This window comes from Sturnus vulgaris, chromosome 9 (genome assembly GCF_052056855.1).
Source record: "Sturnus vulgaris isolate bStuVul1 chromosome 9, bStuVul1.hap1, whole genome shotgun sequence".
Lineage (NCBI taxonomy): Eukaryota > Metazoa > Chordata > Aves > Passeriformes > Sturnidae > Sturnus > Sturnus vulgaris.
Genome location: NC_142251.1, coordinates 24,965,760 through 24,981,357, shown reverse-complemented (window position 1 = coordinate 24,981,357; position 15,598 = coordinate 24,965,760). Strand labels below are relative to the sequence as shown.

The 15,598-nt window shown below is 45.6% G+C and overlaps 1 protein-coding gene across 1 annotated transcript in view; it reads right to left on the bottom strand.

Annotated features, from left to right (window-relative positions):
- HMCN1 (hemicentin 1) overlaps positions 1-15,598 on the bottom strand; it is a 165,482-nt gene that overhangs the window by 18,936 nt on the left and 130,948 nt on the right. Inside the window, exons 69-89 of the mRNA XM_088170182.1 lie at positions 14,979-15,169; positions 14,267-14,348; positions 13,670-13,806; positions 10,573-10,714; positions 9,468-9,612; positions 8,585-8,712; positions 8,249-8,405; positions 7,951-8,072; positions 7,607-7,771; positions 7,319-7,426; positions 7,040-7,177; positions 6,763-6,897; positions 6,270-6,539; positions 5,615-5,805; positions 5,049-5,262; positions 4,447-4,581; positions 3,778-3,968; positions 3,213-3,294; positions 1,939-2,208; positions 1,271-1,441; positions 575-745 (exon numbers count right to left, since the gene is read on the bottom strand). Of these exons, the coding sequence (XP_088026308.1) occupies positions 575-745; positions 1,271-1,441; positions 1,939-2,208; positions 3,213-3,294; positions 3,778-3,968; positions 4,447-4,581; positions 5,049-5,262; positions 5,615-5,805; positions 6,270-6,539; positions 6,763-6,897; positions 7,040-7,177; positions 7,319-7,426; positions 7,607-7,771; positions 7,951-8,072; positions 8,249-8,405; positions 8,585-8,712; positions 9,468-9,612; positions 10,573-10,714; positions 13,670-13,806; positions 14,267-14,348; positions 14,979-15,169 (3,345 nt within the window). The remainder of the gene's footprint in view (positions 1-574; positions 746-1,270; positions 1,442-1,938; positions 2,209-3,212; positions 3,295-3,777; positions 3,969-4,446; positions 4,582-5,048; positions 5,263-5,614; positions 5,806-6,269; positions 6,540-6,762; positions 6,898-7,039; positions 7,178-7,318; positions 7,427-7,606; positions 7,772-7,950; positions 8,073-8,248; positions 8,406-8,584; positions 8,713-9,467; positions 9,613-10,572; positions 10,715-13,669; positions 13,807-14,266; positions 14,349-14,978; positions 15,170-15,598) is intronic.

Sequence of the window (15,598 nt, the reverse complement as noted above, 5' to 3'; positions counted from 1 at the left end):
ACAATGCCAGCAGAGCCACGGAAAAATGGAAAAATCAAACACTGCAAATTGTACAGAAGGGAACGTATCAGTGGTGAAGGCTCTGAAAAAAACTACAACCTTTTAAATGTGGGAAATACTTATGGGATAGGAATGAAACCTGAACATTCACATAGTTGGGAGCAAATGTGGCTAAAAATTGTAACAACAAAGGAAAATATACAGATAAAGGCTTAAATTATTAACAGTAATTTTTACATAGCTTTTGAATAGTTGGTGGTTTGGGTTTGGTTCTTTTCTTATTTTATCTGGCTTTGCAGGATAGGTTTAAAGTAGAGAGAAATTATGCTGTGAGGATGTAGGTAACAAGTACTGGAACAAATTAAAATAAAATTAATACTTTTACTGGTGTAAAAAAAATTTTGCTGGGATTTCTTACACTTACTTTTATGATTCTTGCTTCCAAGAACTCATTAAATTAAAAAAAAAATAATTAACAACTAAAAATAAGCTGAAATAATTTGGGTTTGGAGAAACAAAGAGACTTGTATGTGAAGTCCCTCATGCAAATAAGTTTAAATTACACTTCTCTTACCTGGGCAAGGCCTAAGATTGCACATGACTGACTCCAGAGCACTGCCCTCACACGGCTTCCCTCCGTGCTGAGCTGGGGGGTTACTGCAGGTCCTGCTTCTCGTCCTGTTCCCTTGGCCACAGCTCCTTGAACACTCTTCCCACAGCCCCCATTCTGACCAGCTCCCATCCACTAAGGACCAGAAAAGCAGTTTTCATGAAACAATATTTTTGCAGTATTTATTGAAATTTCCTCCTTCTTTCCAAAATTGGTTAAAACTACTTAGAAAAATTAATCTGCCATGAAGATCCATGGTGATAAAAGTTCATTGTTTGGGCACTTAATGCAAGGCACATGGAAAGTATCACTTCATTATGGCTTTTCAGCACTTAAATAGGGTAAAAAAATAGAGGGAGGGAGACTTAGACGGGCAGACAGTGATAGGACATGGGGGAAAGGTTTTAAAGTAAAAGAGGAGAGATTTAGATTAGGTGTTTGGAAGGAACTGCTCTCTGTGAGGGTGGGGAGGCCCTGGCACAGGGTGTCCAGAGAAGCTGTGGCTGCCCCTGGATCCCTGGAAGGGTCCAAGGCCTGGACAGGGCTTGGAGCAACCTGGGCCAGCGGAAGGTGTCCGTGCCCATGGCAGGGGTGGCACTGGATGGGCTTTAGGGTCCCTCCAACCCAGACCCTTGTGGGACTGTGTGCCTGCAGCAGTACCTGGGCAGGGCTGGCGCTGGCAGCTGCGCAGGTCGGTGTGGGGCCCCTGGCAGCCGCGGCCCCCGTTGGCTGGCACGGGGTTGTCACACTGCCGGACACGCTCCTGCACACCCTGGCCACAGGTGACGCTGCATGCCCGCCATTCCAGCCAGCTGGAGAACCCTCCGTGCACTGCAATGGGAGCAGGGATGCTGCTGGCCACTGCTGGCGCCGACAGCTCCCTTAGGCCGACACAGAGAAGTGAAAACTGCACCTCCTGACCCTTGGAAATCCATCTCGCTTCATGTCATTACTGTACAAAAAATCTCTTACTGTAGTTCAAAGACAATTACTCAATATGCTCCTAAATGCTTTTCTTTAGGGGCACAGTTCAGTTATAATGTGCTCTGAGGATAGGATCTGGTTCAAGATTCTTTCACTATATTTTTTATCTCTCACACACTTCAGAGCATCTGTCTCACCCAGCTGGATGAGTATAATAAAATAAAATTTAATGAAAGACAGTCCCACTGGCACTTGAGACTAAGCTTAGCTTAGACTTAATGCTTATAAAGAAGATAAGATCAAACATATCATCCATAAAACGTGGGCAAGTTGAACCACATTTGACCCAGATTAATGCTGTCATCTACCAGCTTCAAAGTCACTCTGACATTTTGTGCACCTACCCTGCACAGTCAGGGGTACTGTGACGAGGACGGATCCCAGGAGATTCCTGGCTACACACTGGTACTCAGCAGTGTCCTCCCTCTGCAGGGCGGCGATGCGCAGGGAGCCGTTGGGCAGCAGGGTCACTCTGTCATCGCCCAGCACGGGCTGGCCCTGGCGGGACCAGACGATGGCAGGAGGGGGCTCTCCCCTGGCCTGGCAGTCCAGCACTGCTGTGGCACCGGCTTCCAGCACGGTCCCCACCGGTTCAACAGTGATGACAGGGGGGCCTGGAAGAGAAAGGGTTCTCTGGGGCAACAGCACACGGGCACAGGCTTGGTTGATTTGGTATTAAAGCGAGCGCAGAGAAATCCCAGGTCGGTTTACTTTGACTAAAATTATTATTGCTGATCCCCCACTAGCAAAATAGAAACACAGAATCCTTAAGTTGGAAAAGACATTTCAGATCACCAAGTCCAACCATCAACCTACCACCACCACTGATGTTCACCACTAAATCATGTTCCCAAGTGCCACCAGACACACATTACAATGCCAACAAAAGCTGGTTTGAACATGCAGCAACTTGAGGACTAAAGCAGAGATTAAGGCCCAGCTGTAAGAGCATATGATCTTCATTATTGCTAAAATGGGTTGTTCTTCATAAAATCCACAGGAAGACGTTATTATTCATGTCCAGAGAAAACTGAGGGGTAAGGAACAGACCCACAATACTTGAGGCTACAGTAGGAAGGGCATGTTTAGAAATTCTCCTACTAGCAAAGAAAAACTATAACATATTATTTTTGCCAAAAGTAAAATAATATCAACGAGAATTAGGATTCACTTCATGTAAGTTGAGTCTAGTTTATTCCAGTTGTACTGAGTGAACTAAGAAAAAGAGGCCCTTTCAGAGAGTGATTCAATTCATTCCACACTGGTTTCTACAATGAGGCTCAAATACCCTTTACATCTCTCTCTTCGACCTCCATCACAGTTTAGACCAGACTGTCACATATTCATGATGGAAGATTCTCAGAGAAGCTCTTGTCTGCCTCATCCCTGGAAGCATTCAAGGAGCAACCAGCTCCAGTGGAAGGCATCCCTGTCCACAGCAGGTGATCTTTAAAGTCCCATTCAACCCAGGCTCTTCTGTGATTCCATGGAAGAGGAGATGAGTCCAAACCTCCAAGGCCGTGCCCAACCTGAAACATGCCCCCAGGAGCTGCCTGCACCTCTCCATAGGCAGGTTTTCATTCCCTTAAGGGGCATTAAGCCTCCCTTTGAGCCTTACTCTGCAGGGTCAGTGTCAGGCTGCGCTCCACCACGCCCACTTCATTGGTTGCCACGCACTTGTAGTCACCAGCATCTTCATTCTGAGGAACAAAACAGGGGCTCAGTCTACAGGGCCCTTCCTGGCAGGGAATTTTAAACCCAATTCAAAATGCAGACATGAGTACATGGGGAAAAATAGGGGCCTTGCTGTTCAGATTAGGAATTTTGATTTGGAATACGAGATATGCAGATGGAGAATGCAATATCTTTCCTGCTGACTTGTAGAACCTAGGCTCTCTTAAGGTCAGGAGAAAGGTCCCATTTAATTGGTCATGACCAGGATCTCACACATCAACAATTGGCATGTACATTCAGTCCTTCTGACAAGCAAAGAGAACTCTGACCCCCTGGGGATTTTTGCCTCAATAATTCAAATCTAATTCTAGTCTGAATTAAAGCATTTGTTAAAGATGAAATCAAAAAAGGATAAATATCTAGCCTGACTTATTCAAACCGGTATGATCAGGAATACCTTTATCAATCAAGTTCAAGGCAGACACTCACAGTACAGGGGCAGGACTCACCACGGTGCCATAGATAGCAAGGGAACCATTGACGAGCTGTCGGATCCTTTTGCTAATCTGAACTCCCACTCCTTTTCTGCTCCACTGGATGGTTGGAGGGGGATCTCCTCTGACTTCACAATTCAACATGGCATTGCCACCCAAGGGCTCAATTCGGCTGGAGTGGTAATCCCCTTTGAAGACTGGAGGCTCTGAAAAAACAAGGGATGGCAGAGAAATAGTAGAGCCAAAATAAAATGTCCCTAATGAGAACCACTGGCAGGGATCACCCACCTCTGACTTTCTGAAGGGAGAATTTCAACCTGTTTGGATTTTTCCCATTTGGCCATCAGCAAGGTATTAAATACTAGGGGAATGGCTTGAAACTGACAGCAGGCAGATTCAGATTGGATATTAGGGATAAATTCTTCCCTGTGAGGGTGGGGAGGCCCTGGCCCAGGATGCCCAGAGAATCTGTGGCTGCCCCTGGATCTCTGGAAGTGTCCAAGCTCAGGCTGGATGGGGCTTGCAGCAACCTGGGCTAGTGGAAGGTGCTCCTGCCCATGACAGGGGTTGGGACTGGATGGGCTGTAAGGTCCCTTCCCACCCATCCCATTCTAACTCCACTATTCAAACCAGTGGTTACGTGGAGCTGTCCAGCAACAACCACAACTGCTGAATTTCATGTACCTTTGACATACACGAAGCCAATGGCCTTGATGGAGCCCACTGTGTTCTCTGCAGAGCACACATAGGTCCCCGAGTCCTCCTTGGACACCCTCTCGATGAGCAGCTCACTGTGCCCATTGACATTGTCATACTGTGCTGGAGGGAGAGCAGGGAAAGGTCATGCCAGGGACTGAAATGTACACAGCTCACAGAAGTGTTTGGATCTGTGCACTCTAAGCAGCACAGTTGTGGGGTCTTGTGCATCCCTGAGACACTCCAGGACAGCACAAGAAGTCACTGCTGTGACATTTGCCCGCATGCACCAACTCACTTCAGCTGCCCTGTAATTTTGAGCATCAGTTGCTGGATGCTGAGTAAGTACCATCAGATATTAATGTTTTTAATGTGCTACATTATTGGCTACAGAACAGGGACCACTTTTTAATTACCTTCCTTACAGTTTTGTCTCAGAAGCAGTTTAATTACATGATTGCATTACGCTAAAGATATTCCTCATACAATCACTGAAAGTTTATTCCAGCTAGAGTTTTCTTCTTCCCTGCCCTAAACTGCAATGCTGCAGAGGAAATAAGTCTGCAGCCAAATGACCATCAGGGACCCACCTGGAATGATGTTATTGTTAAAGGTCCACATTATTCTGGGGACAGGTATCCCAGTTGCTTTGCAGGTTAAGCGGAGCTGTTCCCCTTTGGTCAAGGCTACATCTCCAGGCAGTTCAGTGAAAGCTGGGAGCACATGAACTGTCAGGGTGACCGTGTGTGTGTCCTCCCCACCAGCGTTGGTGGCAATGCAGGTGTAACTGCCAGAGTCTTCTGGCTGGAAGGAAACATGGTGGGGAAATTTCAGCTGGGATATATCCTACAGCACACACCACTTGTATCAGTAAGAGAATCTTGAAAGGCTTGGAACAAGCATTCAGCAGAAATGCTCGCTGAGCTCTTCCACTTCCCTAAATCTAAAGGACGGCGAACACTTCTTTTTTATCCTTCCTGAAGATTTACCACTACAAATTCTTCATAGATTTTACTCCCCAGTGGAAAACGAAACTTTTATGATGATTTTGGAATATTAAGAACACGAACTCAAAACAAAACAATGACTAACCCAGAAGTGGATCTTATCACTGCCAAATATGTCCAGTAATAGCTTAGATTTTTAGGGAACTTACCACAACATTGTCCAAAATGAGGTCTCCACCAGGCACAGTCTGGTATTTTCCCACTGTGTCTCTTAACAGCGTGTTGTCCTTCCTCCAGTTAATTGTTGGTGCTGGGATCCCCTCAGCCACACAGGACAGAACAGCCTGGGAGCCCTCTGTAACCGTGTACTGCGGATCCATGCTGCGGATCCTGGGTGGAACTGTGGGGAGATCATTAAAAACATTTCCTCTGGGTATTATCCAAGCACAACACTGGAAGAAAATCCTTGCCTGGACCTTCTGGATTGTCCATCTCCATCAATGAAATTCAAGCAACTAGCCAATACTACAATTTAGTAACACTCCCCTATATTAAGTAGCACAATTTTCCTGAACTTCTCCCTGTACATCCCTAGCTCCTTACACTTTGTGGGATTACACTGGTAACACACATCGTTTCCCTACAATCCCACTTATCATAGGATCACAGGATGGTTTGGGTTGGAACAGACCTTAGAGCCTATCTCATTCCAACGCCCTGCTGTGCACAGCGATACTTCTGACTACCCCAGGTTGCTCCAAGCCCCGTCCAACCTGGCCTTGGACACTTCCAGGAATGGAGAGTCCTCAGCCTGTCTGGACCAGCCATTGTAGTGCCCCCATCCTCACAGGAAGAGCTCCTTACCATGCACAGTGAGCTCCATGCTGGAGGTGCTGGATCCTGCGGGATTTGCTGCTGTGCAGGTGTAGCGGCCGCTGTCCTCAGGCTGCACAAACAGGATCTGCAGAGCTCCCGTGCTCAGAATTCTCCTTTGCATGGACTCTGTTATCTGCTGCCCATCCTTATGCCAGCTGATCTCTGGCCCAGGGTAGCCTTCAGCCTCACACTGCAGAGTGACAGACTGATCAACAGCAACGACATATTCCTCCACGTGGGACTTGATAACAGGAGGAACTAGAAGGAACAAAGAATTAGATACTGTAAGAAGCAAGGAACACTTTAGTTCTTAGTGAAAATAATTCTAAAAGTATATCCTAAAGTAGACATCGAAAACCCTCTGGGCTCTGCTCAGCATCGTATCACACTGTGATCAAAGCACTGTAAGGAAAGCACTAGGTTCCTTTCTATTGCTCAGAATTGTGTTTGGACCAAGAGAAGGAGTTTAAATGTGATTTACCTTGAACTTTCAGCTTAATCTTCCCCAGAGCAGTGCCAGCTGGATTCTGAGCAACACACATGTAAGTGCCAGCATCTTCCACAGCTGCTCTGGCAATGTGCAAATTGCCACTTGGCTGGACCATGTAACTGCTCCCTAAAACAAATATAATCAAAGTACGACACTTCTGGCTTGGTGTTCGGTTTTAAATGAACAGAGAGGAGAAACCCAAGTTTCAGACAAGAAAATGGGTGTCTGTGTCATGGGAGCAGGCAGGGTCCCAGGTTTTGGGAGATACCTGTGGTGATGATGTTGATGCCCTCCTTCTGCCATGTGATCACGGGCTGAGGAGTGCCCGTGGTCTCACAGGGCAGCACAATGGGATTGTTCACAATGACATCCAATGCCCCTGGCTGGGCCTGGATCATGGGTGGCTCTGTGGAATGAAAGAAAATGGGAAAAGCATAACGTTCAAGGCTAAGAAAACAGAGAAGAGCACAAAAATTGTACAACCTGAGCAGGTTGAAGTAGCAATGCTGGCTGCCAGAACAGTCCTGCTCGTCAACCTCCAGCTTACCCTGCACGTGCAGAGTGACATGCCTGTGTGCAGAGCCTGCAGTGTTCCGGGCCACGCAGGTGTACCTGCCCCCATGGGCCAGCTGAGCAGACGGGATCTCCACAGCTCCTGCGACAAGAGAGAGCACCACAACGTGCAGAGCATCCTCGAGGCACAGGTGCTCCCTTACAGCATCCCTCATTTCATTCCAAGCCATCAGAGGGGGGATCTTTGGGGGACTGTTGGCATTTCTGTAATTCATTACTTAATGGATGTGCTTGGTCATACTGATTTCCTGCAGCACATTACCTGAAGAGAGAATTCTGTAGCCGTCTCCTCTGGGGAGCAACTTGATGCCATTTTTGGTCCAATGAACTGAGGGGACAGGAACACCGGAGGCAGTGCAGGAAACCACGACTGGAGACAGTTTTGTTACCAGGAGCTCTGTGGCTTCATCTGCTATGGATGGGGGCACTGGAAATCAAGAGCAGTGCAAAGGTTACTTGCCCACATTCATTTGCTATAAATTGTTGGAAATACCAGAGACTTATGAATATCAGTATCAAAGAGGAAAGAAATAAAAAATCTCAACATTGGAACACCCCAAAGAAGTTCTGGGCGCCACACACATGTAATAGCAATATCCCCTCTACCTTGAACAGTGAGATCAATTGCCCTTTGATCTTCTCCTGCATCATTTGACACAGAGCACTCATAGACAGCAGTGTCATCCACAGTGGGAGAAATGATTACTAAGGAACCTGAAGACAGAAGTCTGAACAAAGAAAAAAGAAAGTAAAAGCCATTGAAATACTTCTTTCCTTCTCAGGTAATCAGCCCACCGAATTTGCTGGCTAGACAAGGTAGTGTTCAAGTACAGATAGATTTTTCAAGTGCCAAAATCATCTCTGAAATCTTGAGAACCACAGTGAAAAAGAAAACACCTCTCACCTGTAGGTATTCTGGTTCTGGTCAACACTAAGCAGATGCCCATTCTTTTTCCAGCTAATTGCTGGTCCGGGAATTCCAGTGGCTTCACAAGGCAAAGTGGTTTGCATATTTACGGTAACCGTGATATTCGTCTGCCCAGGAGCAATACTTGGAGGAACTAAGGACAAACAAAGCCTAATTATTTAGAATAATTATATATATATATACATACACACATATACAGTTCTCCCTTTTTTTTTTTTTTTTAAGCAGAGCAGCTAACAAGGGGTTGAACTGAAACCAGCTCTGGCAGAAGCAAGCTGCTGCCAGCGGGTTCAGGGCAGCGCCGAACTTTACCGAGGACGCGCAGGTCGACGCGCCGGCGCTCGCTGCCCGCCGCGTTGGTGGCCATGCACACGTATCTGCCCGTGTCAGCCACCTGTGCCCAGGGGATGTGCAGGGACCCATCCTCCAGCAATGAATACCTGCAACAGAGCAAACGGTGCTGCCCGCTACGCCTCAACTGGGCACCCTGGCAGTGCAGAGGAAGAGATGACTCAGGGGACACAACCGACAGCCTAAGTGAGGCATGAGTTAATTGGGGCACAGAGTTTTCTCACTTATTTCACTCTTTCCCAGCACATCCATTTCCCAAAGAAATGATGAAATCTGGTTGACATGGTGATTTCACATAACTGATACTGGATTTACAGAAAACAGCCAATCCTCTTTGTTATGGTTTCTCATTTAACCTTAAAAAAACTTAATTAATGCCTGTACTTTTTCTTTGCAATATAACAGAATTCCTTATTATTTGCTCATTCCTTATTTTTGCTAGAAAATGCCAAATTACTTCCTTATAAAACAGTCAGGACACAGAAACCATTCACTATAACAGAAGTTGGTATTAGAATATGCATAAAAAGTTTCATGTATTAGAAAATACAGAATAGCTTTAGGACTGCATGAAATTGCTTAGCTCCATCCCAAAGCTCTGTGTTTATATAAAAATCTAAAGATCTTTCACATTTACTTTTCAAAATCTCTAATGTTAGAATAATTATTACTACATTTGGTTGCCAAAGGAGTTTTTTAATCCTTCTTAACAACAAAAAGGTGAAACCTTTGGTGCCCCTACTTTTCTCTAGAACAATTTAATGTCTAAGTTCTGTAAAGTTTCTGTAATAAATACATTCTTAAGTAGCAATGAAAAATATTTATGCTAAATTCTGGGCAATACCTGGAACTGTTTCCGGTTAAAACAGCTCCATCCTTCCTCCAGGTGATCCTGGGGGCTGGGACTCCTTCTGCAGCACACTCCAGCAGGGCAGAGGTGTTGATGTGCACCCTGGCGGTCTGGGGGCTGCTCTGGATTGTGGGAGCCACTGCAAGGGAGAATTGCTGATGATACTAAGGAAGTAACTCTACATTGCAATGCTTGAAACTGAACACATGAGAAGAGGTGCAGCAGCAGGTTTGGGTTCTGCAAAGACAGGAACAAGTTTCTTACCATTCTGGGCGACAGTAATTGCCAAGGTGCAGCAGGAAAGAAGAAAGAAAGTTTGGCTGAAATGTACTGCAAAGGACATCACTGAGCTAAAACAGCTGGAGTTCAGCAAGCTAAGGTTGTGGGGATATCCTTGCTTCCTGATTATACACTAAGAAGAAAAAAGGACTTTAGCTGGACCAGGTAAGGCCAGTCATTGGGGACACAGTATAAGGCAGGGCCCATGTGACTGGGCTGGAAACAGAATAGAAAAAGGGAAAAAAGTTCCTTCCAGTCACCTGAGTGTAAGAGTAGAATAGCTCCTCATCAGACTAGAGGTGAGAAAATAAAAAGGTTTAGAATGGAGCTCAGGGCTATGGCAGCACAGGACAAGTGTCAAGTGTTAGGCCCCTCAAACCCTGTCCTCTCCAGGCACAGAGAAGTTGCCACAGTTCTCAAGTAACCTGTCAAGCCAGCTGTGAAACCTTGTCCCCAGGGTGCCAGTCAAATGCTCCAAAGAATTGCTCTGGGTTTGTCCAAGAGCATTTATCAGTCCTGGATATGAGCGTTCACTCTGGATGTATCCTGACTCCATGTCAGATGATGGCTGGATGCAGCCTCTGCTTGCAGGAAGCACAGAGGGATGGAGAGTGAGCCATGGCAAGTGCCCAGCAGGTCCCTTAGCCTGGGGGCCAGCTGTGGGCTCAGCAGTGGGACATGAGGCCATGCATATAGCCCCACAGTTTGGGCACGGCCTGAGTGACCAACACACAACTGGGAAATGACCACAAATTCTCAGTCACTGCTGCCTGAATTCCTGCAAGAAAAGCCCCAGCTGCCTGAGCCTGCTCCATGTTACCGTGCACTGCCAGCAGGAACTCCCTGGTGGTTTCCCCTGCCACGTTCCTGGCCACACAGGTGTATCTGGCACTGTCACCCAGCTCGGCGTTGTTGATCTGCAGGTACCTCCCGCTGGACAGGATCCGCAGCCGGGGGCCTCCCTGCAGGCACACACAGACACAGGCAGGGGCTTAGAGCTTCACTGCTGGCCTCTCCTGAGCACAGAACATCCTTCCACTGCACAGCAATCAAAGCCAAGAGAGAACGGCACCAATAAACCAGGGACTGAACTCACTGCTGCCTTTACATCCCTGAAGAGAAAAGGGTAAAGAAAGCTTTTAAAACTTAGCATTGCTTACTGGTTCTCCATTGAAACCCCTACTGAGGCTTGTGCCTGAAGGAGGCAGCTGTTACAGAGCCAAAGGGCTTTGGAGTTTTCATGGAAAGGGGCACCTAATAGCACTTGATTATTTTTATTTATCTTGTTATCTATGCACCCTACAGGCAGAAGAAATCGAAGCTTCTCTATGCTGTTCTTCCAGCATCACAGTCTGGCTCAGCTGGGAGGCAGCACAGGCTTAGCCAGCTCAGTTTACCAGCCAGGAGTTCACCAGCCAGCATTTCTGGGCACGGGCTGCCCCTCTTCCCAGCCCTGCAGTGACTCCACAGCCCCTGCCAGGAGCCAGTTCAGTGAGAGCTTTACCACACCCAGCCTGGGTTGTGTCTGCATCAATCACTAAAAGCAACATCAGCTACGAGTGCTCAGAGACCTGACTGGATAAAACTCGTCAGGAAAAAGAGCACAAACGTAGCTTTTCCAGTATGTGCTACCCACCCTCTGGATGGAACTGAAAGCTGACATTCTCATCTACTCCTCTGGTTAGAGGATCTGAGAAGGGCACCCCAGAGTGTTCTGCACTAGCACCCTGGTACTCCCTGCTCTCACTCCAGGCATCAGCTCCAAGGCTGCAGTGCAGGGCTGGAGCTCTCAGGTGACACAATTCACCACCAGCGTGGGTTATTGACAGATTTTGGGCAATCACTGGCATTTCCTGTTGAGAAGTAACTTGTGTGATGGTTTCTAAATACAGACACATAGAGATAACAGAAGACAGGGAATGAATCCTTAATCCTTAGGCTCTACTCAAACTAAGCCAGAAAACTCATGTTGGAAAAAAAATACAAATTCAGCAAGTCTTTTAATGTTTGAAAAAAGCCAGGTTAGGCCAGGAGGCTCCTATTCTTTTCTTAACCCTCAATGTTCACTTCCAAAATCCCTCGAGTGCCACGAGGGACTTCAAAGCTGCTGGAGGCCAGATCTTTCCATAGATCTGCTGCCAGAGAAGGTGGTGCTGCACAATTCCATCACTCAGCACACAGAGATGTACTAAGGCAGGCCTCACCTCAAAATCTCCCCAGTGGAAGACAACAAAAGCGGGAGGAATGACAATCTCCACAGCAAGGCTGCTTCACAAAATCAGTGATAATTAAATTGAAATAACACTGCAGGCTGAGAACCTGCCTTTCCCCAGCTCTGTCTTTTCACTGTGACACCTCCACTTTTCCAGACAAGGAGGATGATTTGCTAAGGAGCTCCTCACCTCTCTTCCCACACCCAAGGACACTTATTTCCAGCTGCTCAGGATTAGTCAGCTGTTAATTTCTTTGGGGTTGAGAAAGCAAATGGGCATTGGGCAGGACACTGATTTCTCCTGATGTCTAGAATATGACCTCACATTGGGTGGTGAGGCCCTGGCACAAGATGCCCAGAGAAGCTGTGGCTGCCCCTGGAAGTGTTCAAGGCCAGGCTGGATGGAGCTTGGAGTAACCTGGGCTAGTGGAAGGTGTCCCTGCCCATGGCAGGGGCTGGGACTGGATGGGCTTTGAAGTCCCAAAAAACTTCAGTCTTCACATTCTGACATGAGTTCATGGAGAAGGAAGAAGAGAACTATCAGTGCAAAGATAATTCCCAGGTTACCAGCTGAGCACCTCTGACTGCCACAGTCAGTTCCTCTACTTTTGTTTTCTGGTGAATATTTTTAACAGTAACTATTTTCCATGGTTTATGTTCCCTAAGCACTGCTTTTCAAACACCAGCTTTCCAATGACAGCTAAGGCAAAAAGCATTCATATACTTTATTTCCAAGCCTTATTCAATCTTGTTTTTATTAAAAAACCTCACCACCCAATTAGAGAATTAATTGTCCAGAAGTAGAATGGTCTTGTTAAATTTGTTTTCAGTGGTTCCTGGGCTATATCATGGTCCCTAGCAGCACTCTGTAAGACACGTTCACTCACCATATCCTTCTTCCAGTAATATGTAATTCTTCTAAATCTACCACAGAGGAAGAGTCTGAGGAATGACATGTCAGAGGAAAGCAAACAAGCAGAAACTTGGGTGAAGATTTAGTGATGGATCACAGTTAAGGGAGACAATTCAAAATCTGTACTTGCTTCCTCTTTATTAATGAACAAAAGTTGAGAGAAAAACTTAATTAAAGTTCAATTAATAACTGAACCTTAACGTTCAGTTGAAAATGACCTGTTTTATGAGTGGTCCCAAGGATGGGAAGGAAAAAATTCTTTGTGTATAAACAATCCTCATCTTGCTAACTGTCTCTCAACCAGCAAAGACTCTCTGGCTTGCCATGGCACTATGGAATTCTGAGTGGGAAAGATGTACTTGGTGCAAAACCTGGTGATTAGATGACCCATTTTCTTTTAAAGAATTTCAATTCTTTTCTAAATGCTACTAGAGTAGGAGGATGCATAATATAGCCAAAGGAAACATAGAGTGCAGTCTTGTCTCAGCTACCTTTCCTGGGAAGCCATTCAGGAGTTTACCGAAGGCTTCTAGCATTGCTCAGAGGATCCAGGAAGAGCAAGGGATCCCCCTAAAGGAAAAAAGAACAAGTAACAGCGGGATGGCCACTTCACATGCCCGCTGGCTCTGGGGGCTCATTTGGGGCTGACTGCAGCGGCACTGGGGCTACCCAGCTGCTCTGAGTTCCGGGCATGTAACTCGGGCTGAGGGGCGAGTGAGCAGAGCGAGAGACCTCGAGCACTGTGGTGACACCTGCAGCAGAAGGCCAGCACAAAGGCTGGAAGCTCAGTACCTCCAGCAGCTCTCCATTCTTCAGCCACGAGATGGTGGGAGGAGGGACAGCATCCGACCTGCACTCCAGGATAACCTGGCTGTTCTGCAGCACCGTCAGCTCCTGGGGCCCTCCGGTACCAGCGATGTTGGGGGGGACTGGGGCAAAAAACAGAACAAAATCAACACCACACATATGAACCATCAAGGAAACTACTTATTGAAACTTTCTGATTTATCTCAAGTTTAAAATAAATGCAAAGCTGTGCTATCATTAATTAGTTCTTCCCCTCAATACATGTGTTGAATATATCAGTATATTTCACATCTCGATAGTGTGAGCACAACAAACTTGATCCAACCAAATACTGACATCTGTGAGCTTCCTGGATATTCAAAATAAGACTTGGAATTGTAACATAAATCTGGTGGAACTTTCCTTCTAACTGTATATCACATTCAGAATAACCATACTTAATCAGAAACATTAATTATGATCATATGGTGTAATATCACAGAATATTTCATCTTTAGGAATATGTGTTTGTTAAATGAGATGCTGGCATGTATCTTAGCAGTTTACACTTTGAGGAATTTTTTTTCCCTAAATTAAGCTTACCATGCACTCGAACTAAATATTCCTTGTCATCATCTCCTGCCAGGCTAGATGCTAAACATGTGTATCTTCCTGTGTCCTCCACCTGGTAACACAGGAACAACTTCAGCAGAAAGCAGATTATGGGAAAAACTCAGAAAAACCAAGAAATACAAACATGGTAACAACATACAACAGGCAGAACTTGAACACAGGAGACACAGAATGCCTGGAAAGAAAGTAATGAATTTCTTGAATATTTCTTTATTTCACTTTGATGGGGTTGTTCGGAGACGGCTCAGGAGTTGCAGGACTCTATAAAATCTCTCTTCATAATGTGTGTCCAGCACTAAAAATGGAATTGGCTATAGAGATCCATCTAAGGGAGGCTCAGGTTCGGGTACTGAGGAAATCCTTTTGTGCACAGAATCATTAACATCTTTTTGGTTTCTCCTTCCCATAAACTCCTCACTGTACAGCCCAGAAGTGTTTGTTTTAAAAACAAGCAGCAATCAATCCCACTCTGTCTGGGGAACTTCACCTGGGCGTCCACAGCTGGATCCAGCTTTAGTTTATTGATACAGATTATTAAAGGTTGTTTGACCTGGACCCTTCTCTAACCACAAATGCAGGTGGTGAATTTTAGGGGTTTTTCAGACACTTCTGAGGATAGTCCTAAGGCAGGAACTATTTTAAGGATTGCAGAACTGAGTCTATTTTGAAACAAACACTCTACCTGAGCACTGGTTATTCGGATGGCTTCTCTTAGTATGTGAATATTGTCAGTCTGCAGCAGTGGGCGCCCATCCTTCATCCATGAGATTTTGGGCGTTGGGATGCCAGAGGAGATGCAGAGAAGCTCAAGTGGGTTGTTAACAATGACAGAGAGCTCTTCGGGTTCATCTGAACCATTGATATGAGGTGGCTCTGCAGAAGGAAAAACATTCCAGTTCTTTATGGACTCAAAACACCTGTAAAAACTGACTGAAACATGATCTTGTGGATAGAGTCTGTAGAATTAGACTGCATTAGAATTAGTCTGCATTAAATTATTTCTGACTGCATCATGAACTCACTGGGGAACTCAAGTAATTCTATCTGACTCTGCCTATTAATTTGAATATTTTATGATTTAGAATTATTTATAAGATGTTTTTTAAAAAGCAGATAAAACATTATATAAAGTCAGCAAATATATTTATCAGCTTTTTAACTGTTGTGCTTTCAGCTGTGCATCTTCCTGTCAAGTTGAATTTCTGCTAAGTTATTAATTTATAGAATTTATAATATATGAATTATGGCACATTTCAGTACGTGGGAAATACATAGTGTATTGCACATTCAAACATCTTTAGG